The sequence below is a fragment of the Episyrphus balteatus genome, chromosome 3 (assembly GCF_945859705.1).
Source record: "Episyrphus balteatus chromosome 3, idEpiBalt1.1, whole genome shotgun sequence".
NCBI lineage: Eukaryota > Metazoa > Arthropoda > Insecta > Diptera > Syrphidae > Episyrphus > Episyrphus balteatus.
Window position 1 is genome coordinate 17,164,403 of NC_079136.1, and position 27,282 is coordinate 17,191,684.

General features: G+C 31.2%; 1 protein-coding gene across 2 annotated transcripts in view; it reads right to left on the minus strand.

The window, feature by feature from the left end:
• The window catches only part of LOC129914147 (homeobox protein homothorax), a 377,750-nt gene that overhangs the window by 105,657 nt on the left and 244,811 nt on the right, over window positions 1–27,282 (minus strand). For both annotated transcript variants that reach the window (XM_055993231.1, XM_055993232.1), the window contains one exon: window positions 8,454–8,504. In XM_055993231.1, the coding sequence (XP_055849206.1) occupies window positions 8,454–8,504 (51 nt within the window). The remainder of the gene's footprint in view (window positions 1–8,453; window positions 8,505–27,282) is intronic.

Genomic DNA, 27,282 nt, shown 5'->3' on the forward strand with positions numbered 1-27,282 from the left:
CGTAAACATAATAATTGGAAACATAACCTTTGACACGAAAACGTCCATTTTAACAGCTGATCAATAATATGTCAATAGGAAGTTTGTTCCACTTCTAACATCATAAATCAACTCTTTAACTACTCTTACACACACAGACACACACATATACACATAATGTCTGGTATTTATGCAAACAAAATATAATACATATATATGTATTTCCAAGTCTATCCGGGGTGCTATAGATACTACTACTGTGCAAGCCATCAGTCAAATAAAATTCAATGAACCTTTCTATCAATGACGATGACGTGCGATGACAACGCGCCGAGGTCAGATAAATCTGTCAAAAATTTTCTATCGATTCTAAATAATTTCCTCGCGATTGTGATTGTGCAATCAATTTTTGGTGGCATCATGAAGCAGAGGGCTGAACAATATCTCTACTACTACAAACCCAACTCAAGTCAAACAATAATAATAATACCGCATGTCGGGAGCGCATTTGAAAGATGTCAATTTATTTGATGATGATGACAATGATGACACCCTTATGACAGCTCTAGCCTGTTAACCCAGAGAGACGTCGAGAGAGTGCCTATATATGTGTCACAGACAATACCAAAAAAATATCAGTCGATATCATAAAATAAAATCAATACAAAAACAACAACAAAGTATAGATGGTGTGTTGTGTGGTACCTGTCAAAATGATAAATCTGACCGGAGAAAGCGCGCCGGGGAGGTGTCCAAAAAATGTTTAACCTCTTTATAGAACTAAAAGTCGCTGAAAAATGTAACTAGGTAAGGTCGATAGGTATGTATATGTACAATATAGTCAGTGACATCCTTTTGTATAGCCTCGTATTAATGACCTTGAAAATGTTATAATAATAAATAACAATGTGACATTTCACACAGACTTCTACACACACACATAGAATGGAGGCAAAATATCGAAAGCACAAGGGCCAAGCACAGAACATAATGGATAACCACCAAGCAAAACCAACTACAACAACAACAATATAAACAAGAACAACCAACCAACATGGAGCAGCGGCGGCAGCGGCGGCACCGAAAAACCCGGTAGACACCCATAGTGCCATTAATTCTAGCGCCCGCCGACTTGTTTGACAGTTCTGACAGACTATTATTTAAAGTTGAACTTTCTCTTGCCGTTGTACAGCAACCAGCACAGTTATAAACGACCGAAACAACGACGACGCGCAAAACACCCATACACTCCAAAACACATTTTATGCATATAGATTTTAATACAGAAAGTAAAAGTGAATATTGTGTGTGCGACTGGCGGGCAGCAGCGGAAACCTGTAACGCATCTTTAGGGTCAAGGAACACTTTGAAATAACGGGGCACACAATAAAAAAAAATAAAACAAAACATAAAGAAAAAAACTTTTTGTACAATTTTTTGACAGGAAAAATGGATCACAATGTTTACCTACATTTTTCTGTACCAAGTTCTGCCAGAGAGACCTGTCAAAATAAAAGATGACATTGCAAAAAAAAGGAAAAAAAAAAAAAAAGAGACGACGAAGAGAAGCATAAAAGCCTTACTCGTTTGTGTATATGACGAAAATATATCGTACTCCCTCCTGTTTGCGGACATATAAAACGCGTGTATATACACAAAAATAGGAAGTGTAAACATGGGCTTAAACTGATTGATAAATTAGATTATGGGTCAGTCGTGGTTGTTGAGATGGGCTGAAATTTATTATTGTTGTTGTTGTTATTGCTGGTGGCTATTTTATATATATATATATGTTGAAAGACGATGACGAGACCATTTTGCTTGTATAGATAATGTATAGTGGTCAAATAGGGAGGGGAGAATGGACAAAGAGAAAAATTGAACGTAATATGTCAAAAAAGGCTGACTTAGACAGTTTCCATTTGTTTTCTCAAAACAAAAAAAAAAAACCCGAAGTCTGGTCTGGTTTTGGTCAGTCTCGTCGCCCTGGTTATATATCATCACGATGTTGTTGATGATGATGGTGGTATATTTATGGTCAACGACCTTGAAAACATTACTACTTGTCCGGATATTATTTGTTTTCGGGCTCAATGTTCTTTAATTTTTTTTCCTTCTTCTTCGTTTTTATTTTTTTTTTTTTAACAAATTATGTGCTTGCGGGGTATATGTTTTATGTCATTTTCATTTTTTGACAGATCTGGGTTATGAGGGCGCAAATGATGTCTGGGTGGATAGTTTTTTTTTTTTTGTGATATATTTACAAACGGACATTGACGTTTGTGTTTATTAAGAAGACGGGAAGTATGATGGTACTTAGGTAGATCAATTTTTTTTTTGTTATTAATAGATTTTGAAAATGAAATGAAAACTTAATGCATGATGTAATGGTCTTAAGTTTGAAGAGGTAAGTTCTTTGAAACACTTAGAACCTCTGTATTTTGTGGGAAAATTTATATTTTTTGTGATTTCTTGAATACTCAATGATTTGGAAATAGATGATTCGGATTGAAGGACCAAATTTTTGAATATCCGAGTCTTAACGGTTTATCAAAAATCGTCTTCTGGAAAAGACTTTTCATGAAATATAGACAAGTTTTTACAAAATTTGGATCTAAAATTTAATTAGAAACTCTCAAAAATGAGGGTTTTTAATAACTGTTTCCTAATTGATTATTTAGCTTAACAAAAATTTTCTCAAGTGAAAAGATTTTTTTGAACAAAGAAATGTGTTAGAAGTTGAAAACTGATAAGTTAAGTCCGAGAACATTTTAACAGCGTCAGTTGTTAATACACATTTCCGTTTGAAGGCAATTGTAGGATATAATTTCAATTTTAATCTGAAAATGTCAGTTTTACGAACTAGATCTCGTGCAAAAGACATTTCCTGAACTGTTGACAAGTTTTTATACCAAGTGGATCAAAAATTTGAGTAGAAACTTTCAAAAATAAGGATTTTTAATAACTGTTTCCTAATTGAGCTGCCGTTTGCAAACAATTTTTTTTGAAATATTTTCATTTTTATCTGAAAACGTCAGTATTACAAAACGGGTCTTGTCGAAAAGATTTTTTCTGAACTGTAGACAAGTTTTTACATGGAATTGAGGAAAAATTTAGGTTAAAACTACCAAAATAACTATTTCCAATAACTGTTTCCTAATTCATCTGTCAGCTCAATGTCTATTTTTTGGCTTAAAAAATTATTCTTCTATAAAAATAAGTCTTTTGGAAGTCTGATAGATAAGTTTGCTTCGAGAACTTCACAGAGAAATTAAGGTTTTTAATAACCTCTTCTGTTATCGGAGTATTAACACATTTTTATTTAAATTTGATAACATCGGCATATAAGATAGGATCTTCTAAAAAAGACTCTTTGTGAATTGTGAATAAGTTTTAATACAAAATGGAATCAAAATATAAGCAAAAACTAGCAAAAATTACTGATTTAAATAACTGTTTCCGAAAAGCTTCAATATCAACATTTTTGTGAAAAATGATTTCTTCAATTTAGATTAGTTTTGAACTTTGCTGACTGATTATTTGTATAGATTAGCGTACGAGATCGACAGTTTTTAAAATCTGCTTCTGTTTGAGATAAATTTTATCGAAGAAGTGAATCTTTTTGACTAACTGAGACTGATACTAATAGCATTTTTAAGCCCATTTTACTCCAAGCTGTTAGATTTTGTTAAAGATTTTCAACAACATCTTCATTCTACTCCATTTGGCCTGTTCCTTTTTTCCAAGCTTCAATAGACTTAAAACAAGCTAGAAAATAATGATTTCTCATAAATTGTTCCCAGCCTCTGATATGCCAACAGTATTTAGTCACATGAATCAATATCATCATAACATCCTTATATCGCAACTTAAAAGATCTTAAACACTCATCTCCGACATATTAAAAGTGGAGAAAAAAACCTCACCAATATCCTGGACCATCATCAAACAGAAGTCACTTCCTCAATTCTTCCCCAACGCTATAATATTAATTACCTTCTCGCATACCTACACCCTACTATACTACCTACCTACAATATATCCAATTAATTACTTTCAATGATGCATCGATGGGTCGGCGATAGCTGCACATTTCATCAATTTTCATTAAGCTTACTGATTTTTTTTTTTTTTTTTTTCATTACGTCGCGTCGGACACACTCACAAAAAAAAAATGAATGGTAGCCTTTTTACAACGTAATCTGATCGGACGTGCTTCGATGAAGTTTCGCGCCAAATTGTATACTGTCTAGGTTAAACTTTGAGACGGTTCTAAAGGCTGGAGATCACAGCTGCTGCTTCTTCTTTCTTCAGGAATGGACAAAAGCCAAAAAAAAAAAAACATGGACCAAGACTAATTTTAAATTATTTCTTTGATTTTTCGTCAACGAAATTAATAATTCCACCAAAAAAAGTCAAATAAAAAAAATGATCAAACCATACAAAAGATGGAAGAGGTGACTTCGATATATATTCTTTTATTGAACGATCGGCGAAAGCTATCTAGAGAACGTGTGCCCCAGTGCGTCTGCAATATTAATCGATCAAAAATTGAGATTCCCTTGTGAAGGGTCGGTCCTCGACTTCCTTTTTTGTATATGAAAATCAACTTGGAGGCTGTTTTCTTAAGAAAAAAAGACAAAAAAAAAAAGGTCCAAGATACAAACAGAAGACGAAAAGACAACATCAGAAAACTCCAAAAAGTCAAACCGCTTTATAAGAGTATAGGTACCGCTACCGCTAAAGTCATCGTCGTCGTCGTCATCGTTTTCGTTGTCGTCGTTCGTCTGTCGATTTCTCTGATGAGTTTTGGGTGGTTGACCCATTCACTTTGATGGATTTTCCACCTTCGATGATACATCCCAGGCAGCAAGCATCAAAACCTATATCACGATATGATGCTGATGATGATGGACTCCTGTCAGGAGAAACAGCCACCACATCCCGTTTGTTTCGTTTCGTTTCGTTCTGGGTGCTGATTATATAGCTACCGCGCTTGCTACGTGAGCATTTATACGCCTACAAAGAGGAGTTTTATCGAAATGGAAGCTATATAGCAAGCCAGGAGCAAAGGCTATAAGGCGATGGCAACATGTGTCTTGCTTGATGAAGCCCTTTTTAATGAATTTATAATCTCTTAATGATGTATCTAGATAAGCCAAATACATAATAAAATTCGAAAGTTATAATTTTTGCGATCGACACGTTTCACCTTTTTGTATGAAATAGAGGTAGGCTTTTGGGAGACTCCCGGAATTTCTCATTTTATAGATTTATGAGTTCACAAAATATCAGCGATAAGATTTTTGGTATTTTAGTGTTTTTTGGGGAGACATCTGCTATGTATATTCAATTGAGCTCATTTTATTGAATTGATGTCTGTTGTTAGCCATATCAACATTTGGCAAAGTTGCAACAATCATTTAGTACTTTCAATCTTAAAATCATTTATTTGTCAACTAAATTCGTGAAACTTTGTATAAAAACTCTTTAAATAACCATAACTGCTAGGATCTTATCAAAATTATCCCTGCAACATCATATTTAAAAGTTCTTCTTTATAAAAATTGCACCTAGCAACATTTTCCTTTAATCATCTGAACGATGTCAACATTACTCCATTTTGCAAGGTTACAACTGACAAAGCTCAAAATGAAAATCTAACAATTTAAAATGCCTGGATGTTTTAAATATTTTACCTAGCAACATTTTCCTTAATCATCTGAACGATGTCAACATTACTCCATTTTGCAAGGCTACAAGAAAGTGTCTTAGCTCAAAATGAAATCTTAAAATTAAAAATCCCTAGGTCTTATAAACATTGTAGGTACCTAGCAACATTTTTCTCGAAGCAAAAATTACACATTTCTTCGACATTTTACCAGTTTTATCACTTCCAGTAGTTTTAAGATTAGTATTAGGAACTTAGAAATTGGCAGGGTCTTATCAACATAATCCTTAGCAACATTTTCCTGTGATACTCTTTGCAGTGAGAAATGCAAAATTTTGATCAAAAAGATCTTTTAAATCTTGTCAGTTTAACACTGTGCTTTTATTTAAAGATCAATATTAGACACTTAGCAAATCGCCAGGTCTTAGCAACATTGTGATCAGCAACATTTTCCTCTGACTATCCCCAAAGCAAAAGTACAACAATTTTATTCGTCTGCATCTTATCATTTTTAACTTCTGCAGTAGTTTAAAGATAAGTCTTAAACACTTAACAAATTGTTGGGTCTTATCAACATTGTTCCTAGCAACATTTTTTTTTTTTTACGAAATATGAATGAGTAAAAAAGCACTTCAAAATTTAAAAAAGAAGTACTTTTCCTTCTTTTTTTTTTCTTCCACAGAAATAATTTCATTTCTAAAAATGCAATATGGAAATGCAACCACGACGAATTGACTTCATAAAAAAAGCAAGAAGTTATATCTTTACAACTCAGTCATATAATATAGAGAATTGATTTAACAGCTTCACTTAAGCCAGCCTTTTTTTTAACTGATTTATGAGCATTGTAACCTTTTAAAGAAATTAAAGGATGTATGAGTCCACCCAGAAGTCATTGCAACATAAAAATGTATAATACCAAAAAAAAAGTAAAGTTGTAAAAACTGAGAGGAGGTGATCCTTAAGAATAATTTTAATGACTCGTATATGCTGTTAAACGTCTGGAAATAAATTAAAACTTCATAGTGCTGTGCGGTATATTATAAAAATCGTCTTTCATTTGCCACGCAGTGGAACAAATTGAAATGAACTACTGCGCGCTGCAGCTGAGTAAAAAGTTTTGTTGCCAGCGATCGAATTCTGTTTTTTTACGATCACAACCACACAGACCATCAGCACCCAGAAAGACCAATCTTAAAAGAAAAACAGTAGTCCACAACGGATCGGATGGAACATTTTTGTTTCATTAAAAAAAAAATAATCCCTCGCACTAAGGACGAATATACTGGGTGTATTTAATTAGCATATTAAGCAGAGAGTGAGTTTTTACTTTGGGATTCATGTAACAAATGAATTTGCATGCATCGAATAGTCTATCTGTCTGATGTAGTTGCTGTTTGTTGTGGCGGTCTGTTAGGACCGTTTTTTTTTCGGTTTTTATTGTTTTATTTTTATATTTTAAGGGCGGTAACGATGGTAATTTGTGCCGTCAGAAATATCTGTCTGTCTATCAGAAATAGCTTTATATCTTTTTTTTTCGCTTTTCTTTAAATTTAGTTCATAAAAATTACTTTAAACCCCTTAACTTAAATTTTTTTAAGAGTAACGCAGAGAAGACAAATATCTGTATTTATGTTCGCTAATGTTGAAGTTAAATGAATATCATTTACCGCCGTAATGAAGAAGACGGTTCTTAAGGATTTTTATGTAATATATTTTATACGAAAAGGTGTGAAAAGGGTCAATCCAAATTCTTTTTACAAAGTGATGCTAGGAGGCAGAATGATAAAAGCTCACATTCGTGAAGTTCGGCTGAAGAAATTTTCTGGAAGCCTACTTGACTTTAAGAAAACTATTGAATGAAAGCAGAGAGCTCCAAATCTGAAAATAGCTCCATTCTAGGAGCCGAATTGGAAGAAATAGAAAAAAAAAAAACGAGGCAACATAATGAAGTCCACATTCGTGCAGTGCAGTTTTTGTGTCATACTACAACACGAGGAGTATTTCCAAGAATATTTAGATTAGAAAATTAGAGGCTTTTTCGGTTTAGTAACGTGTTTACTACACTTCTAGAAGAATAAGAAGTTTAAAATGGGGTAAAACAAGGCAGCATACTGTCGCCAGTATTATTTTATTATTGCAAAGATGTTTAGCAATATTAGTTGTGAGTTTACATTTTTTGAAAAAATTGGTTCAAATACTTATGAGATCGAAAAGATTTTAAAAAGAATGTGGTCAGAAATTGTATGGCAGAAAAAATAAACATTTTAAATTCTTAGCTGAAAAGTAGGTAGAAATTATAACATTCTTGTAGTGCGGTTGAAGAAAGAATCTCTCTACAAAACAATCCGTTATTATAGTGTACAAAAGCGCAGATTAAGGTCGAAGATGGTTAATATTTAATAGCTGAATTCAGAGAAAAAGTATTAAAAAATTGATTAATATTAACCTCTCACTAAACAAAGTAGTTAAACTTTTTAAAATTAAAGTTTCCAATGAAATCAAAATCCTTTATTTCAGGATCTTCCCTAACTCATTTAACTCTCCTGATGTATTCCATAGCAATAATTTGCATCTAAAATCACTTTCAACACAAAAAAAAAATAAAAATACAAAAATTTAATGAACAGAGATAAATATGAAATTCACTACTATACACAACACACTACTGGCTACTATAAAGTAACTATAATGAGTTTGATAATTATAATTTTTATAGTTTTTATGATATTTTTTTTTTTAAGATTTTAATTTTTTTTTTTTTTTAGTTTTGTTAATTGGATGAACATAATGGGGGACTTACCATCATATGTTAGTTCTGTAGGATTATGTGATGATGATAAGAACTTACCATCTGAAAAAGATACAAAAAAAACAAATTAATTATAAAGTTATATAAAAATTCACATAAAATTTTACAAATAAAAAATATATAAAGATAAAGATGTAGTTAATATATTTGTATAAGAAGGGATCAGGGACCAAAAAAAAAAAAAAACATAAAAAGACTCTTCCAAGATGATGATGAAGGAACAAGAAAAAAACAAAACCTAAGGATTCACATAAGCTTGAATGATTTTTGAAAAAAGTATCTTTTGGATACGGAATTAATAAGTTTGCAATTCTCAATTCCATTTTTATTCAGAATCGTACAAAAAAAAAGAAATAACTACTAAGACGAAGATGATGATCGGACAAACAACAAAACAACCAAAAGAATTGAAGGTGGAGTCGTTCTTAAAGAGTCACTGTATTCTTCCCGTTTATGGCTTAAATGGATGGATTTGGAGACTTGCAGACGGAACGAATAACTAAGACAACCGATGGAAGAAGAAGACCTTTTTTTCTGACAGAAATACAATTTTACCTTCTTTTTACATTTCAGTGTCTTTCTGGATAAAAATGAGAGAATTTGATGCATGATGACTTTTTCGGTTCAAACTTCTCCCGGGGGCTTGTCGAATATATTTGATTTTTCGGTTCTTTGAGGGTATTTCAATCCCCGAGATTGAATGTGATACAATTTTGTGCTCTGAATACCTGCGAAATGCGATGATGAAAAGATTCAGGTTTCTTTCTTTTGATACCTGTTCGAATTGGGTGCGCTCGCAGTTTTGGATAAGGACACGGCCAAATAAAGAACTTCTTTTTTATTTTTGTTGGTCAAATAAAACCAAATCATGGTGACTTTTTTTTTTTTTTTGAAATTGTAAGGAAATAATTTGTTAATTGCTGATGGAGGAAAAGTTTACACCTCGGGATATCGTCGTCGTTGAAAGAAAAAAAGAGGACAGAAAAAAAAGTTTTTGATACAATTTAGCGCTGATGATTTCCTTTTTTGCCCCAAAAACAGTGTCTTGGTTGAATTGGAGAGTTTGAGGTTGATGATGGTGTGGTGGCAGTTATTGTACGTGCCTCACAGATTTTTATAAAAGAGACACACTCTCGAGTAAGCAGCACTCATCATGGATGATGGCCGAGATGGATGATGATGATGATGTGGATGACGATGAGAGGAGGATGGTGGGAGAGGCAAAAGAGACAGACACACACAAGACACAAAACGCGACAACAGCCAGACAGGTGATAAATAAATCGGATGCCATATTTGGATCGCGACATTTAATTGCGCGCATCCAGAAAGGTGTTATAAACATCAGTTTGGGAAAGTGTAGTAATGGAATTCCCTGGCCTGAGTTTGTTGTTTGATTTTTCATCATCATCATCGCACTCATGGCGGGAGCTCCCATCATCATGCCACAACTCCAATATCCTACTTCGATCAGAATTCGAAGTTGTAGGTATTTTTTTTTTTTTTTTGAAATTTATATGACTAAGTCTTGAGCTTTGTTTTAGAGAGAGTCCTGTTGATGTATTGAGTTGATCTGTTGGTTTGGATGATGGACAAGAGATCATGTCGTTTTGTTTATTGAGTGCGAGAGAGACTAGGACAATTTTAAATTTTAAATTGTAAAAATGATTTATGATGATTATGTGTATGTTTGCTCTGTGTTGCATTGGGACTGTGCGCATACTCTCTGTCCACCGCATATTTTGAAATCGTCCAACAGCAGAGTCCATCAGCAGCCATCATCATCCAGCGTGCGTAGAGGTAGTCAACTTAATTAAAGTTGCAACAAGTATAGGTCTATAGGTAATAATTTTATTTACCACCAGCCATAAATGGATATTGGGTATCTCTGGTATAGAATCTTTATGGTGTTTAATTTTTTTTTCAATTTTCATTTTTATTATTATTTTATGAAGTCAATAAGAGTACGCTAATAGTAGGATTCAGTGTCAAAGATGGTAAAACGACATAATGGCAGTTCATATATCTGGGAAATGTTGTTTTGTGTATGTTGGTTTTTATTTGGTTACAGTTTATGGTCATCTCGAAGATGATGTGAGTAGATCTTTATAGTACAGCAAATAGAGTCATTATGTTTTTGTTCAATAATTATTATTAGTGTTGGAAATGAAATGAAAAAAAAAAGTTGTTTCGATTTCGTGCAGTTCGTAACTTTTTTGAATTGATGGAACAAATTCTGACTGTCAATTATTTGACAAATATGACAGATGTCACAATTTTGAAAGTAAAACAATAGCTTGGATTAAACCTAGGAACTATAGTAAATCGCTTCCGAAACTGGAATAAATTGCAACTAAAACTGTCAAACTGCTGCTTAAATTGGTAAATCGCTGCTGAAACTAATTAATCGCTTCCGAAACTAGAAGAAATAGCAGCTAAAACTGTCAAACTGCTGCTGAAACTGGTAAATTGCTGCTAAACTAGTAAATCGCTTCCGTAAATAGAAGAAATCGCAACTTAAACTGTTAAACTACTCCTGAAACTGGTGAATCGGTGTTGAAACTAGTAAATCGCTTCCGAAACTGGAGGAAATTGCAACTAAAACTGTTAAACTGCTGCTGAAACTGGTAAATCGCTGCTAAACTAGTAAATCGCTTCCGTAACTAGAAGAAATCTCAACTTAAACTGTGAAACTACTCCTGAAACTGGTAAATCGGTGTTGAAACTAGTAAATCGCTTCCGAAACTGAAGGAAATTGCAACTTAAACTGTCAAACTGCAGTTAAAATTAGTAAATCGCTGCTGAAACTAGTAAATCGCTTCGGAAACTAGAAGAAATCGCAACTAAAACTGTCAAACTTCTGCTGAAACTGGTAAATCACCTCTAAACTAGTAAATCGCTTCCGTAACTAGAAGAAATCGCAACTTAAACTGTGAAACTACTACTGAAACTGGTAAATCGGTGTTGAAACTAGTAAATCGCTTCGGAAACTAGAAGAAATCGCAACTAAAACTGTCAAACTGCAGTTAAAATTGGTAAATTGCTGCTGAAACTAGTAAATCGCTTCGAAAACTAGATAAAATCGCAACTAAAACTGTTCAAATGTAAGTGAAACTGGTAAATCGCTACTGAAATTGGTATAAATCGCACCCAACATTGTTTAATTCAAGCTAAACTTAAAAATTGCAGATAAAACTGAAAAATTGCCGCTGAATCTGGTAAATCGCTGCCGAAACTAGTAAATCGCAACTGAAACTAGTTAATCGATAGCGAATCTGACAAAAAGGAACGCAAATTGATGAATCGCACCTGAAAATATAAGAATTTGAAGTCGAAGATATTATATAGAAGCTGAAACTAGTAAATTGCTGCCGAAAATGGAAGAAATCGCAAGCAATCTGAGAAATCGGAATAGATCAACCTCGCAGTCAAAACTGTTAAATTCCAGCTACAACTGGCAAGTTTCAGTTGAAACTGAACTAAATTGCAGCCGGTATTGGTAAATAGGAGTTGAAATTAGAAAATCACTGCCAAAAACTGGTAAATTGCAGCAGAAGCTAATTTTTCTCAGACGAAGTTCGAATTTTCTAGGAGTTATTGTCGCCTTTGGCATTTCTTCAGGAATTACAAGGCTTGTTGTACAAGTATTCTTTTTATTCTATATTTGAATTTTGGTGTATTTTCTCACGGTTCACATAAAAAATTCTTTCAAAATCACAGGTACCTAAATAAATCGTCAACTTAAATATATTACACCTGCTAAAAACAATAAATTTCTTCATCGATTTCTAATTTGAATTTCAATTTTGGTTTTCGATCTCTAATCTTACAAATAATGAGTGTCAATGCATTGCAAATTATATTCAAGGATACACTAGCCAATACCCACATGAATGGATCTCTATCTCACCTGAAAATAAAGTGACACATTTAATCACCAATTCTTCAACTGTAAAACCGTTTATTTTTTTTATTCGGACTTAACACAATAGAAAGATACAATCAAATTAGCATCCCATTGAACCAATACTAATTTCAAATGATTTAAATTTATCTCAAGTCTGGCTTCAGAGTCGACTTTATAGGTAGTTTATAAAGATCGACCTCTGGACCACTAAAAAAGCTCTAAACTTAATTTATTAACCTTAAGATTTTTGTTTGGTTTGAATAAACAAATCTGGCTTGATTGGCTTTTATTTTTAATTTTTTTGTTGTATTTCGTTTTGATATCAATAAAAAATCAGCAATTCAATCCGACGGCTTTATGTGCATGTAGATTATTCATCAGCACCTTTTAAACGTTTTAAAAAGCGTTTCAATGTAAATTTCGATATTTTGGGGAGAATTTTATTATCATCATCTTATTTCATGGCGATAAGCATCATCAACAAACAAAAAATTAAAAAAAAACCGAAACCAGATCGTCCTTCCATCGTTTTCAGTTTGTTCAATCAAATTAGTTTTAATTTCGGGCGAATTCAAAAAAAAAAAAAAAACCTGACTCGCTTTTTGATTTTTTTTTTTTTTTCATTCAAAAGAAATCAACTAAAAACAACTTAAAGTTATTTATTACATTTTTATTTATAATCAAAAATGAAAAAAAGATGAACTTAAAATATGCAATGAACTTGCTATATGTGTGTTTTGAATTACCCCAGCCAAAAATTCAAAGACAGTCAGACAGACACACTCATCAGCTAAAAAGACTAATGACCAAACCAAAGGCGAATTGGTTTGGTGTTTCTTTTAAATTATTTGGGAGGTATTTTAGATAGATATAGATATCTCTCTACCTAAATAAGATGAGTGTGGCCTTTAAAACGATAAAAATGTCATGGAAAATTATGTGTATTTGTAATTAAATTGATTTTAACGCAATAACATACACACAACTTGTGACAGTTATTTGACATTTTTGGTGTTTTTTTTTTTTTTGTTGACATTTTAATTTTTGTCTTTGATATGGTTTGTTTTTAATTTTTTTTTTTTTGTATATTTTGATAAAATAAATAACATGACTTTTAACTTTTAAGTGAATTTAGTAATTACTTTGTTTTATCTGTCGGACAGGTACATTTGGACTGTTTTAAGTAAAAACTCAAAATAAGTATTGATTATTTTTTTGAATGGAACAAGCATTGATTACCTTGTTGTTATTAAAGTATTTCGCTGTTTCTATTGTTACGGGTGTGACACTTTTGTTCATAATTTTTTTTTTCAAATTTCAAAATTCAACCTAAAAAATTAAGTTGTTCATTATTACAAAGTGTGCAGTTATTATTTGAAAATATAATTGGTTAAGTTTCATTATCCAGTTAAGTTTTGTCTTGGGTGTGACATTAAGAAAAACCTGAATTAGAAAGCAAATTTCTTTGGTATACACTCCTTATTTTCACAAAAAAAGAAAAAATATCACGAATTGTAGCTTGAACGCTATTATTTGTGTGAAAGGTGAGGGTTACGGGTGTGACATTTGATATTTTGTCCTAAATTATGGTCTAAATATGGTATCCACTACTTAATGACACACATAAAGAAAAGAATCTTACAAATAGTGACTCAAACACTATAGCGAGTGTGCCAAGTGAGCGTTACGGGTGTGACATTTCAATTTTTTTCCTAAATGTTATAAATAATAAGAATGTTTATCATAATATCATTGATTTGTTTAGAAAAAAGTAAGAAAAATGGTTCTTTAGGAAAAATTGAAGTCTTAAAAAACAACTTGACAGTAGTTGTATCGCAACAAAAGTCCTTAAAAAACATTCTGACAAAAAATTTGATGTGACTTTTGGAGATAAGTCGGCAAATATGGACCACTAATCATACTTTAGTTGCTAAAACTAGAAACTTTTACACTCATAGCCTTCTCAGTTATTAATTTCTTTATAGCTGTTAAAACTGGTAAGTTATTGTAACTTGTAACAGCTGTAACTCTGAAAGCATACTTCTTAGAAGAAAACTTTGCATATGGGAAAGAAAGATCAGTTAATTTTCTATAAACTGAACACAATGAAGAGCTTTTAGCAATAAGTAGTTTTTGAGATATTAGCACAAAGATTTTTCACATTTTTTTTATCTTTCGAGGATTCAAGTCTGTGAAACGCAGTATCTTTCAGCTGGAATTAGTAAGATTTGAGGATAAATTAAGTTACCTTTTGACCAACTTAAACGCTTTTAATAAATTCCATCAAAATCCCTCCGCTTTTTTAAATAAATAAAAATATAAATAAAAAGTAAATTCGCCGAAATCATTCGTTTCATTGATCAGATAAAATTTTATTTCCATTTATCTTGATAAATAAACTTCAGAGTTCTTCTTTTCAGTTACCTTATACAATGCAGAAGAAAACTCATAAAAAAAAAATGTGTTGGTATGATGATGCAAAAATATTCCCTTTTATCTTTAAAAATTGATCGGCAAAAGACTTTGGTTCGAATTTAAAGTCGAAAATAATGAAAAACAAGACAAATTGTTATTTTTTTCTGTCTGTCTGTTTTGTCCACATGCGCTGGCTGTACAAGTGCAATACGATCTTCATTAAGATCTCTCTCTGAAAAGTAATATTATATCCTCAACACCAAAAAGGACACACATACAATAAGTTATGGAATCATCATCATCTTCATCAACATTCAACAGCGGAATGAGTATAAAAAAGTTTTTTTCTAAGAAAACCTTTCAAAAAATTCAAAGCAAGTTATTTTTAAAACCGAAAATTTTATATTAAAATACAAAAAAAAAAAAAAAACACCAAACCTACATCAATTTCTAAAAAAAAAGAAAACAATTTTGTACAACATATTTTTTCAGATGTTCAAATCATGTTGTATTTTCCCATATTTATTTTCTGTGTGAAGATTTATCTTAGCATCCGATCTTTTGGTCACCAAACATTTTCGGTTTTGTGTATCTTGTTTTGTTTTATTGAAAATCATGATGATGATGACGATCATCATTATAAGATGACTTGGGAGGTTTGATAACTACACAACTTTGGATATTTTTACCAATTCCAATGTCACCGAAACAGTCAACGAAAAAAAAAAATACTCTCGAGTATTTGCAATTTGATGGATGGTACAAAACAACATCTTAATTTTTAAATTTTTTGAAGTTCCCCTTTTTTTATCTGTTTGTTATTTATTATTTATTTTTGAACATAAAATTTTTTGAGACGACCTTCATAAATCTTAAAGAAATTAAACGAATTTTTATTAATTTGTTTATTTTTTTATTTTTAATATTTTTGATGTTAGAGGGAAAAAAAATATATTTTTGTTGCTCTAAAGTGACATCTATAATTGTTCGTTGTAAAGCCGTTAAGAAATATATAACACTCGAAAAAATATTTGAAAAAATAAAAAAAAAAATCTATAGATTCGAACATTTTTTCTAGCAGCATTAACTTTTTGTCAAATCAATGGATTTTAATAAAACTAATTGGGTTCAATAAGTAACATCATGACGCTTAATTTGATATATAACACAATATATTTTGTGATAAAGAGCACGTCATAATATTGAACCAAAGTTGGTGCAAGAATATAATTCTTTTTTTTGGAAGAGTTTTAGAGATTTATCGATTACTACGTCAATTTTTCTTTGATTTCAATAATTGAGGTGTCATAAGAACGATAAAATGATCAGGATTAAAATACTACAAATAAAATTTTTCAAACATCTTAAAGTACACTTTTAGGACGCAAAAGTTGGTCAAAATAAAAAAAGAAGTTTTTAAAAAAATCAATGTTGAGTATAAGAACTAAGTCTTGATGAAATTTTAAATCTAATTACAATGTAAATCCTTAAGTTATAAAAGTTCAAAATAAAAACATTTAAAATTCCCTTAAAAACTCCAAAAAAATTACAAAAACCTCATACCTACTCTTCATTGAAGTATTCTTTAATAATATCTGTTAACAACAATATGCTAAAGATTCTAAACATTCATCCAGCTGAACTTCCTTAAATTTTACAACCTTAAAACAGCTTTCACACTATAACCTCTAAATGATACCCAGAAACAACAAGGATACAAGCTCAAAAAAAAAAAAAATCCAAAAAACCCCTCAAGAGTGAGCACAGACAACCAACAACATTGAGTAACTTTTTTTTTTATGATTATTTTTATGTTTATTACGACGATTATATGCTATATGCTCACTGTTTTTGATATTAACCAGAGTGACGATGACGATGGTGATGAAACAGGAAAAAGAATATTCTTCTTATACTTGTATATAGTATAGAAGAGTCTTGAGAGAGTTCTTGTTCTTCATCCCATAGTAAAAAGATGTAATACTTCATATCCCATCATATCTAGAGTTAAAAAAAAAAAAAAAAAAATTGTGGTGGAAGTTGAAGTAGTACAAACATGCATCTGAAGCATGAAGATTAACATCCCATATTCCTGTTGGGTTGGATGGTGTAGAAATGAAATGATGTTATGTTAGAGGAAATTGCATGAAAGACGCTCACTGTGTGCGTTCTTCCTGTGTGCGCTTCACTGGATGTCTCTCATATTGTATAGTAGATACTCATTCTGACGGGATAATAAAGCAGGAATAAGAAGAAAAATAGAAGAAGAACAACAACAACAACAAAAATTGGAGAAAAAGATGACTTAAGAACATTTTTGCTGTTCAGTTCAGTGTGATGTGATCATCATAAATATTTATCGCTTGTTTGCACACTTCATAAACGTGGCAAAAATTAGCTTCAATTTAACGAGATCAAGAATGAAGTTAGGAATAAAAAAAAAAATAATACAGAAATGATTTTCTCACATCTTTATAGATACAAAATGGTTATCTCAGAGCTTCCTGCGACAATTATGTCCATATGTTTTATTTTTTTTTCTATACCTCGAGGGCTTGAGATTGCTTATCGGTTGAACTGATTGTTTAATTGACTTGTAGGTATCTAGCTCCCAGTAATTCTACCATTCCAGTTTTTTATCTATGATCCTGAGACAGGATAAGAACTGTATTTTTGATTCCCTCTTTCATTTCTTCAATTTATGAAAATTTATAGTTTATTGTAATCCAACTTTTGGAAGCTGTAACTCTGAAAGTATTAATCTTACAAGAAAATGTTGTATGTAGAAAAGAATGATCATCAAATTTTCTACCAAATGAACATAAAGAACAACATGTTGCTGTAGGAAGTTTTTGAGATATTAGCCAAGAAGAGAAGTCATTTTTTTTTCAAGCTTAAAAAAATCACTTCAAATATTAATATAATTCTATATCTATACATTATTTAATATCGTCATTTCATATATGGAAGAAGATCTGTAACTGATTGTTAAAAATATAAATATTAAGTATCTGTTTAAACTTGTACTGTAACTTTTGAAGGCTGTAACTCTGAAAGTATAAATCTTATAAGAAAATGTTCCATATAGAAGAAAAAGATCATACAATTTTCTATCAAATGAACACAAAGAAGAGCTCACTACCAGAGGAAGTTTTTGAGATAATAGCCAAGTAGCATAGCGATGTCATTTTTTTTTTTTCAGCAGAAAAATAAAATTAATTTCAAATTTTTGGTGAAATTTTGCATCATCAAATACATCAAATTGCCATCTCGAATGGAAAAAACAAGGACAAATTGTTAAATTTATAAAAAAAAAATTTTTTTGTAACTTTGGAAAGCTGTAACTCTGAAAGTATAAGTCTTAGAAGAAAATTTTGTATATAGAAAAGAAAGATCTTTAAATTTTCTATCAAATGAACATAATGAAAGTCTTATTGCTCTAAGAAGTTTTTGAGATTTAGGTCCAAAAGCGTTAGCTATTTAAATTTTTTGTTTTTTTTACTAATTTGGATATATATAGCCCGCCTCAGCTTGACTGTTCCATGTTAATATTACATTTCTGCATCTATGAATTATTTAACATCAACATTTCATCTCGAATCAGTTAAAAACAAAGACAAATTGTTTAAAACAAAAATACAAAAAGTATCTATTTGAAGAGAGAACAGAAAAATCAACAACTGTCAAATCCAAATATGGTATTTTGAAAATAAAAAAAAAAAAAAGAAAAAAAAAATTCCTAATAAAAGTGCAAATCTATGTTCGGACAAATGAGTTGAAATTAATTTAAATGCTAATTAATATAGCGTGTTGTGTTGCATGTGTCTGTTTGTCTGTCCGCCTCCTTCATACATAATAAAAAATAAAGCCTCATATAGATACAAAAAGTATCGCATGCACTTTGGAATATTTGTAGTACCTTTGCTTTAAAGTATTATAGATACATCTACACCTATAGTAGATACATTTTGATTCTGAAATGAAATGAAAAACGCAATTCAAGCATAATGATTTAAATTTCAATTGTGTTTTGTTGTATGAACTCTATTTTAAGATTAATCCAATAGACAAACTATATTATACACTAGGGAACAGGGACGAGGTGGCGCGGTAATGGTGGAATGTGAGGGGGAGGTGAAGAAGGGGAAAAAAATAAAATATCAAACAGGAAGGCACTTAACAAGAGTGGAATGGTGTTTCCACACATCAGCTGAATTCTGTTGCCAGCCGGTCGACAACATCAGCATCAGCGTGTTCTGTGTGGTGATGGTGTTCCAACGACACGATGGCTCCGACTTGGATTCAGCTCGGCGTGTTGCTCGATGTCAGAGCGCATATATAAATAGATGCAAAAATATTATACACTCAGCCGCATTACGAGCGTAAACAAGCAAATCATTTATAATAACATTTGAATCTTTGATTCATTATGTTTCCAGAATGAAAAAAATATAAATAAAAAGTGAAGCCAAGTCTAGAAAGAGAGTGGAGATTATGATGAATATAAATGCAATCCCAAAAGAACCAAACTAGCCCGTCATATGGATAATTTATTGTGGCCACTCTATAGTTGCATTCTCTGGGGGTCTTTACCGAACTCCATCCCTCCTCCCTCATCATCACCACCGCATATACTAAAAGAGTGTTAATTGACAAATTTTTCGAGCTAGACAAAGCATGAGATGGATTTTGCATGCGGTCGTTCTTCGTTATTCAGCACATTGTTTTTGTTGGTTGTCAGTTTGCAGAATTTTGCACGCGACAAAACGGACTACTTATTACTTTACTTAGTGAATGAAAATTTTTCAAAAATGACAATGGAGCTCGTAATTAGTCCCAAGAGTGTATATAAATGCATTTCATGTGGATGTGATGTATGATGGTGAAAGGAATTGTGTTCTTTTTTTTTTGTACTTTTTAGTTTTTATGTTTGTTGCTGAATTTGCGTGTTTTGATACAGATGGTGTTTTGTGTTAATAAATTAGAGGAATTTTTGTCCATTTAATATTGTTAATTGACAAAAAGATTTAATTTATACGAAAAAAAACAGAGAAAATGGAAAAAAAAAAGATTGACAGACAAAAAAAAATATAATGTTTTTAATGGATGTTGTCGTTGATATCTTGTAAAGGTAGATGTATCTTTTGTTGAAGAATTTTGTTAGTTTCGTTTCTATAAAGTTTAAAGTGAGGTTATTTATGGAGTCTGATGACTTTGGAGTATATTTTGGAATTAAGATTCGAAGTTAATTGCCAAATTCTGGACTGGCTGAATTACTGAATAATCACAAATATTACGAAATGTAAGCTTAATAATGATAAATATAGTTTTCCTATGCGTATCTCTTAAAAAAATATGCTGAATAGCTGAATCAGCCATATTTTGTGAGCGATATCATCTTGCGGAGAAACCCAAGTTTTGTGTGTTTTTTATAATAAAATTGAGCTGAATTGCTGAATAAACTTTATTCTTAATAAACTGATCGAAAGAAAATATTTGCAACAGTTCCAAATAAACAACAGAAACCTAAAAGGATGAGCTGAATAACTGTTGTAAACTTTATTGCTATGAAAGTTAAGAAATTTGATTAAGATGGCTTTTAAAGGTAAGTGACATCGAAAAGATGTGCTGAACATGAACAGTCCTTTTTAATTAAATAGTTTTTTAGAATGGGCAGTAATGTGATTATAATGCCAAACCACATGCTGTATTGTCCAAAAAGCCGTCATAAAATGTGCTGAATATCTAACTATTTTAGTTAAATTGTGAAGAACTTTAAAAAAAATAAGACTTAGAAAACACATAAAAAAAAATTTGCCGTTCTCTGAATAAGCTTAATTTGAAACTAATTGCATGTTAAGTAAACCAATAAAAAAACAACACAAATATCTGCTGAATAGCTGAGTAAACTTATTTAGCAAAAACAAAAACAGCTTGTTTGTAAAATGTAAATGCACATCCTTATAGAAAGCAGAAGAAAATCGGTGAAAAGAATGTGCTGAATAGCTGAATAAGCATTAACTGCAGCTCCAAGGTAAAATTAACCAAATATAAGTATAGATACTTTCGGAAAACAAAAAAAATTTGTTTTAAATTATGTGCTGAATAGCTTAATAAGCCCTATTTGCTAAGAATTACAAGTTATATCACCCAAAAAACACTTAGAGAGAACCAAGGGATTTATTTTTATCTTTAAAACTGCATTTTATCATCATGTTAAGGAAATATCTATTAAATGTTCTTACAAAACGAATTCCAATTCAAAATTCTATAAAACTCAAAGTGTTTGATTATAAACACCTTACGATACCATACGTGTTATTCAGTAGTGTTCATTTTACTTGTCATAATTTAAAAGATACAATCATAAGATATACAACAAAAAAAAATTAAATAACAAAACTAAACATACAACCTGATTAACAATTGGTCATGATATTCCAATTAAAAAATATTTACAAAAAAAAAAAAAACAAATATTGCAAATCGTGTGTGTAAAGATATATAATACAGATTTGCAAAACGTTTTGCCCCTTTATGCAATATCGTGTATCTGTTGTTATATTCTCATATAATAATAATAAAAATGTTTTCCTACGTGTTTATAATGCAACAACACTCTAAACAACAACCCATTCAGCCATGGAGTTAGTGGTGAGTAGAAGTATCTCTATAGGTATTAAATTTGTGTTGTTTTAAATAAATTCACTGGAAAATCGTTTTGACATAAATCGCAATTGACTTAATGTGGTTTGGTGTTTTTTTTTTTTTAATTTTTATTTTTTATTTTTTATGTAATTTTTTTTAATTGCTCCATTGACATAAAGGTTTGGTGTATCTATCAGATTAAAAAAAATATTTCTACGAGTACATTCTATTTTATATTTTATTTGAGGTTTTATTTTGAAATAAAAAATTAAAAATAATAAAATATAGGTACATTAAGAATTTAATTGAAAAACTATGTTTCCTGCCTCTAAATAAATTATTTTCTTTTTTAATTTTATTTTTTTATATTTTTTGTTTTAATATAAATTACGCATACATAAATGCATCATATATGTATGTATGTAAAAAAAAAATGGGTAGATTATTGAAGTGCAGGATTTTTTTTGTACTATTTCAATATCGTTGCACGTTAATGACCCTCACTTGGAATTTTTTTTTTTTAATCAACAAAAAAAAAAAAACTTACTTATAAATTCAATTATACAAACCAGATTCGAATATGTAAAAAGAAAAATATTAAACTACCCACAAATAAATTCATTGGTTATTACAGCTAATAGCAAATGTATGTTCAATTTGTTTATTATTTTTTTTTTTTTTTCTGATACTATCCCACATCTATATGGCAAAATGTGATCACCTGTATCTACTCCACATGCAGCAATAAATATTGTAAAATATTAACCATGAAGATACGCAATAAGTACAAACAAAGAGGAAGAGAGAAAAAATATCTCTGGTAAGTGAAATTGATCTCTCATACTCCCCACTAAATAAAAAAAAGCCCCCTTTTAGGAGGCATTCGGTCAATTAGGATCTGACAGGTCAAATAATTTTGCAAATTTTATTAAACCATCCACAAACAACATGAAAAAAAAGAAGATTCTCTGCTCATAGAGAGAGGGAAAAGAGAGTCCTTAAAATAGGATACTTTACGATGCAAAAACTAATGAAAAATGAGAAGCCTATTTTCAGGCGCAAAAATTATATAAATTAGCATTTTTTTTTTTTCTTTAAACAATATTATTATATGCTCATACAAATTACACACACATGTTGTATATCTCATATCCATGTCCTTTAAAAGCATTTTCAAGTATTAAACTGCACATTTATGTATGGTACATAAATTAATATAATACTCATCGGTTATTTTAATTTGTCAGGACAGCAGTCGTATGGACATTAAATAACATAAATAACGTGCTTTCACGTGGGCCTTTGGATCTCTGAGCTTGAGCCTGGGCCATCATGATGGGCATAATAATGTAAAGTGGTATGAAAGATACTATACACTTTGGCGCATATCTACTTCTACATTTAATTCAACAAAAAAAAAAAAAAAAAAAAAAACAGGACACCATAAGTAAATTCACATGTAGCGCAGGTTGAGAGAGAGATAATCTGTGGTCAGATTGTGTGTGGATACTTTTTCTCTTCTTTTTTTAAAAAATGAAATTGGAAGATTGATGGAATTGATTTTAGTCCAACATGTTTTTCAGTTTTTTTTTTTTTTTTTAATTTTTTTTTTTTTTTTTTTTTGCAAAAACTTTTATGAAAATGAAAAAAATGCATTTTCGCTTATCACAATAAAAGATACAGAATGCCAGTTGTTGGTTAAGTGTGTGCAACTCTCATCACACATAAAAAAATTTTTTTTTTTTTGATGATGGGACTTCTTGACTGGACTGAAACCATGGCGTTGATGGAGTCTTCGAAGCTATGGAATTAGCCAGTTGATGTTTTTGATGATCATCATAAGCGGCACCAAAAGTTGTAGCCGAGTGAAGTTATGTTAGGCTCGTTGGTCAGCACTTGTCAATTCCAACCATATTTTTCTTCATCATCTTTATAGAAGCACTATAGGTACCTTATACACACCTCTCAGGAAAAAAAAAAAAAAGAGTTCCGCAAAAATTGCGTGTCCTTTCAGATCTGTCTCGCGCATCAGCAGTTTGTGATGGTTTCGGGAGCTAATTTACTTGTAATAAATATATTGAGCGATATGAAAGGTACCCTTGGGAATTTTTGGATTCCAGGTTTTGTGTTCAGTTCTTTTATACGTTTAGTTATGCTTGCAAAAAAATTAAAAAAAAAAAAAACCTTGCTCCTTGAGTCCGAGAGCGAGCATCCATATTCATTCGAGAAGAGGCGAATGTATCTATACATATCTAGATATATTAATTGAGTATCTATCAGTTGGCCGGTTGATGCATTTCGATCTTATAGTAACTGAGGCTGAGAGAAAAAACAAGTTGTGCTAAAAGGACAAATTCCTGTTATCGCCGCTATACGCCGACGATCAACGACGACAGCAAAAAAAAAAAAGTAATGCCAAGGGACATTTTGAAGAAAAAAATAAAAAAAATTAAATAAAACTTCGCGAGGAACTTGTGCATTTGCAGAACGAAACGAACGTTCCTCTGGTTTTATAAGCGTGAAGGAGTTTTATCGAGATACTTTTCCAAACAAGCACGAATGGATCTGGGGCTTGTCCGCGCGCATCGCGGTGCATCTAAACATCAGAGCTCAGCTTCAGCATCAAGTCGCGTTGTCGCTGTCGGTGTTGTTGTTGTTGTTGTTGTTATTTCCGGCGTTGTTGTTGTTGTTGGTTTGAGATGGGTGATGAGAGAGCGGGTGCGATCACAATTCGTCGACGTTGTCGATCGTCGTTTATTTTATTCAATTAGCATTGGAATTTATGCAAAGCATCTTTTGGCGAGGCGATGAGGTGATGTTTTCGTGGTTCTGCACACATCTTCGGCGCGTCAAGCTTGTTGATGAGCCACAGCACAGCGATCCTTCTCTCTGGACTTTTAACTTATAGACTAGGAAAGGGCCAGGAGGGGTTTTTTGAAAAAATCTTTATCAACAATTTCCCATTGCGCCATGCAATGCTTTGGAGATGATGATGAGTAAAAGAAGCATCGAGGAATGTGAGGGGAGCTTCTTAAGCCAGGTTCCTTGTATGATTAGGTGATTATCATGGCGTCCTGTAAGTACTTTTTTCTTTATTTATTTTTTTTTTTTTTTTTTCATTTTCGTCTCTCATCATCTTGCCGGTATTATACTGACCGGCACTTGTTTTGTTCTTTTTTTGGTCAGCATGCAAAACAACAACTATCATTTTGGGCCATCTCTATACACTCGCTGGTTTTGCAGCCGCCATGAAAATTGAATTGGGCTGAAATTTGTTTTTATTTTTTTGCTTTTTTTTTATTTTCGTTTGCAAGGAACCATTTTTAACCTCATTATCGCCTTGGGCGAATAATTTATGCTGAAGTTACTCAAAAAGTGTATAGTAAAGGTCTGCTGCTGCAGTCATCGTCGGTCGTTGAGTTAATGCTCTGGCATACGAAACGAAATTTACAAAAAAAAAAAAAAAGTGCGAGAAGATGAATTTTTTGGGGTAAAGTTATACCCTTTTTTTTTAAATGCGAATGTAATTAAAAAATACCTTTTAAGCAATTTGCACATTTTTACATACAAATCGGAAGTCAAAATTATAAGGAGACGTACGAATAAATTGAAAGTCATGCCAGACACCTTTTTTTTTCGGTAAAGGTGCGAGGGGAAAAAGAGATATAGTAATGCAATGTCATTTTATATTATAAGTGCATATTTTTTGAAAGGATAATGGTAGAACAGAGGCAATTTTTGTTAATCAAAAAAAAAAAAAGGATTTTTGAATGTCCAAGAAAAAAGAACAAATTTATCCTAAAACATGACAACCAACAATAATTTTGATGACAAAAAATTGACGGTTGTTGACTTTTATTGTTATTGATGTCACTTTTATTTATGATCTTTAAGACCTACCATGAAGGTTATTATTGGAAAAATGTGTCCCTTTAATGTATTTATTTCTTGTCAGAAAATTTTAACAAGGTTCTGAATGTATCCTTAATAGAATCTATCCTGAAATTATGAAAAACTGCATCTGTTTCTATTGAAAGCTTCTAGTTTTTTTTTAGTAATTTGATGACTTATTTCGTGACATTTTTTTAAGTTAAGCAGAGACAAAATTCAACACAAAAAAACAAAGTTAGCAAAAATGTTCCTTTTTTCGGCCACGGTAATGACTTAAATGAAAATTTGTCTTCCCTGTCGACTCAATGTATTCTAAATAGAGCAACTAAGTTATTTTCGTGAAAGCTATTGATTTTAGAACCGAACTGAAAAGTTCGCCACGGTACTGACATTTTTAGTGAAGAACCCCAATCTGTTCCAAAAAAACAAACATTTCTACGTTTTATAAAATTTTTCATTATCCCTTTTTTGTGACGTGATAGGCACACGGGTGCGAATTTGGTTTATACTTTTTCATGTCGCTAGAACTTTTTTCGGTCACAATATTTTATAGAGAATCAATTATGAAATTGATGTAGAATATTCCGAGCAATTCGAATATTGTATTCACTTTATAAAGAGACTTTTTTGTGACCACTTTTTTTGAAAAATCGTAAATTTTTATTTTTGTCCTGCAAAATTAATAAAAATAGGTTTTGTAAAGGCTCAATGCTGGCCACTGTAATGACTGAAACTATATATTGACTATATTGGTCAATATTATTGATTGAAAAACCAATCTATCACAGGGCCACGGTAATGACATAAAAAAAATCTCTAAAACAGCAGGTATAAGAGTAGTTCAGGATTTAGGAACCTGTTTTATGTTCATTTAAACCCTTTTCGCTGTCTTATTTATTTGAGCAGAGAAAAAACTACATTGTCTAAGCTAGCTTTCCTCTCGGTCGACTTTTCATGTTTTCGATTCAAGATTTAAGTTGTACCTACAAGATATTGCAATATATTGAAAAACTGAAAATAATACGTATACGCCGCAGTGAACAAATCTCTTTTCTTCTTCTCTAGCATTTTAGTACACAATAATTGTAAGTTTTAAAGTTATTTACTAAATTTTAATTATTTAATATTTTTATTTAAAGGCATGGTAAAAAAAATTAAAAATTAAAATGATTTAAAGCCTATATTACAAAAAAAAAAAAAAATTGGTTTAAATATAAAAAAAAGTCATTAAAATTAGCCAAGAATTTATTGTAATCAAAAAATCCTAAAAAAATATAACATTTATTTAATACAAAAAATACATATATCTATTTTATTTTTTTTTTTTTTCATTATAATAGATTTATAGAAGTCTAAAATTAAAAATGTTAAACTGCAATAATTTCACTATTTTCTTCACTTCCTCTAAGAAGCCCATAAAAACCCGACAACTTGACATTATTTTTCGTTTGACATTTTTTGTCCCCTATTAAATCTAAATAAACATTAATCTTCCCATATTTCGCATGTTTCATTTGATTTAAATCTTTAAAAAAAAAACTAAGAAAAAAAAAACTCAAATGTGTAACGAAATTCTTTTCTTAATGACGAATGTAAACAAGTAATTAAGAGTACCTACTAACGTGCGTATAGTGTTTTGCGTCATCGTATACATCAGAGCCATGAGCCAAGGATAGTTCCACCATTAATCTTTAATTCTTCAAACATGGGGGAAGAGACTTTTAATGATAATTGTAAAATAATTATTTATAATTATTTAGTCGAAAGGACATAGGTCAGTTGTTTGTGGTTGGTAACACTCCTCTCTCATAATCCTCATAGTTTTATTACAACTATGTCAATAATTTTCTCTTGGATTTTAATACTATCTTCATTTCATTTGGAGTGTGAATTCTTTCTTTTTTTTTCTGAAGGGACAATTTGCGCCTGCATATTGTATAGATACAGAATAAACTCAGG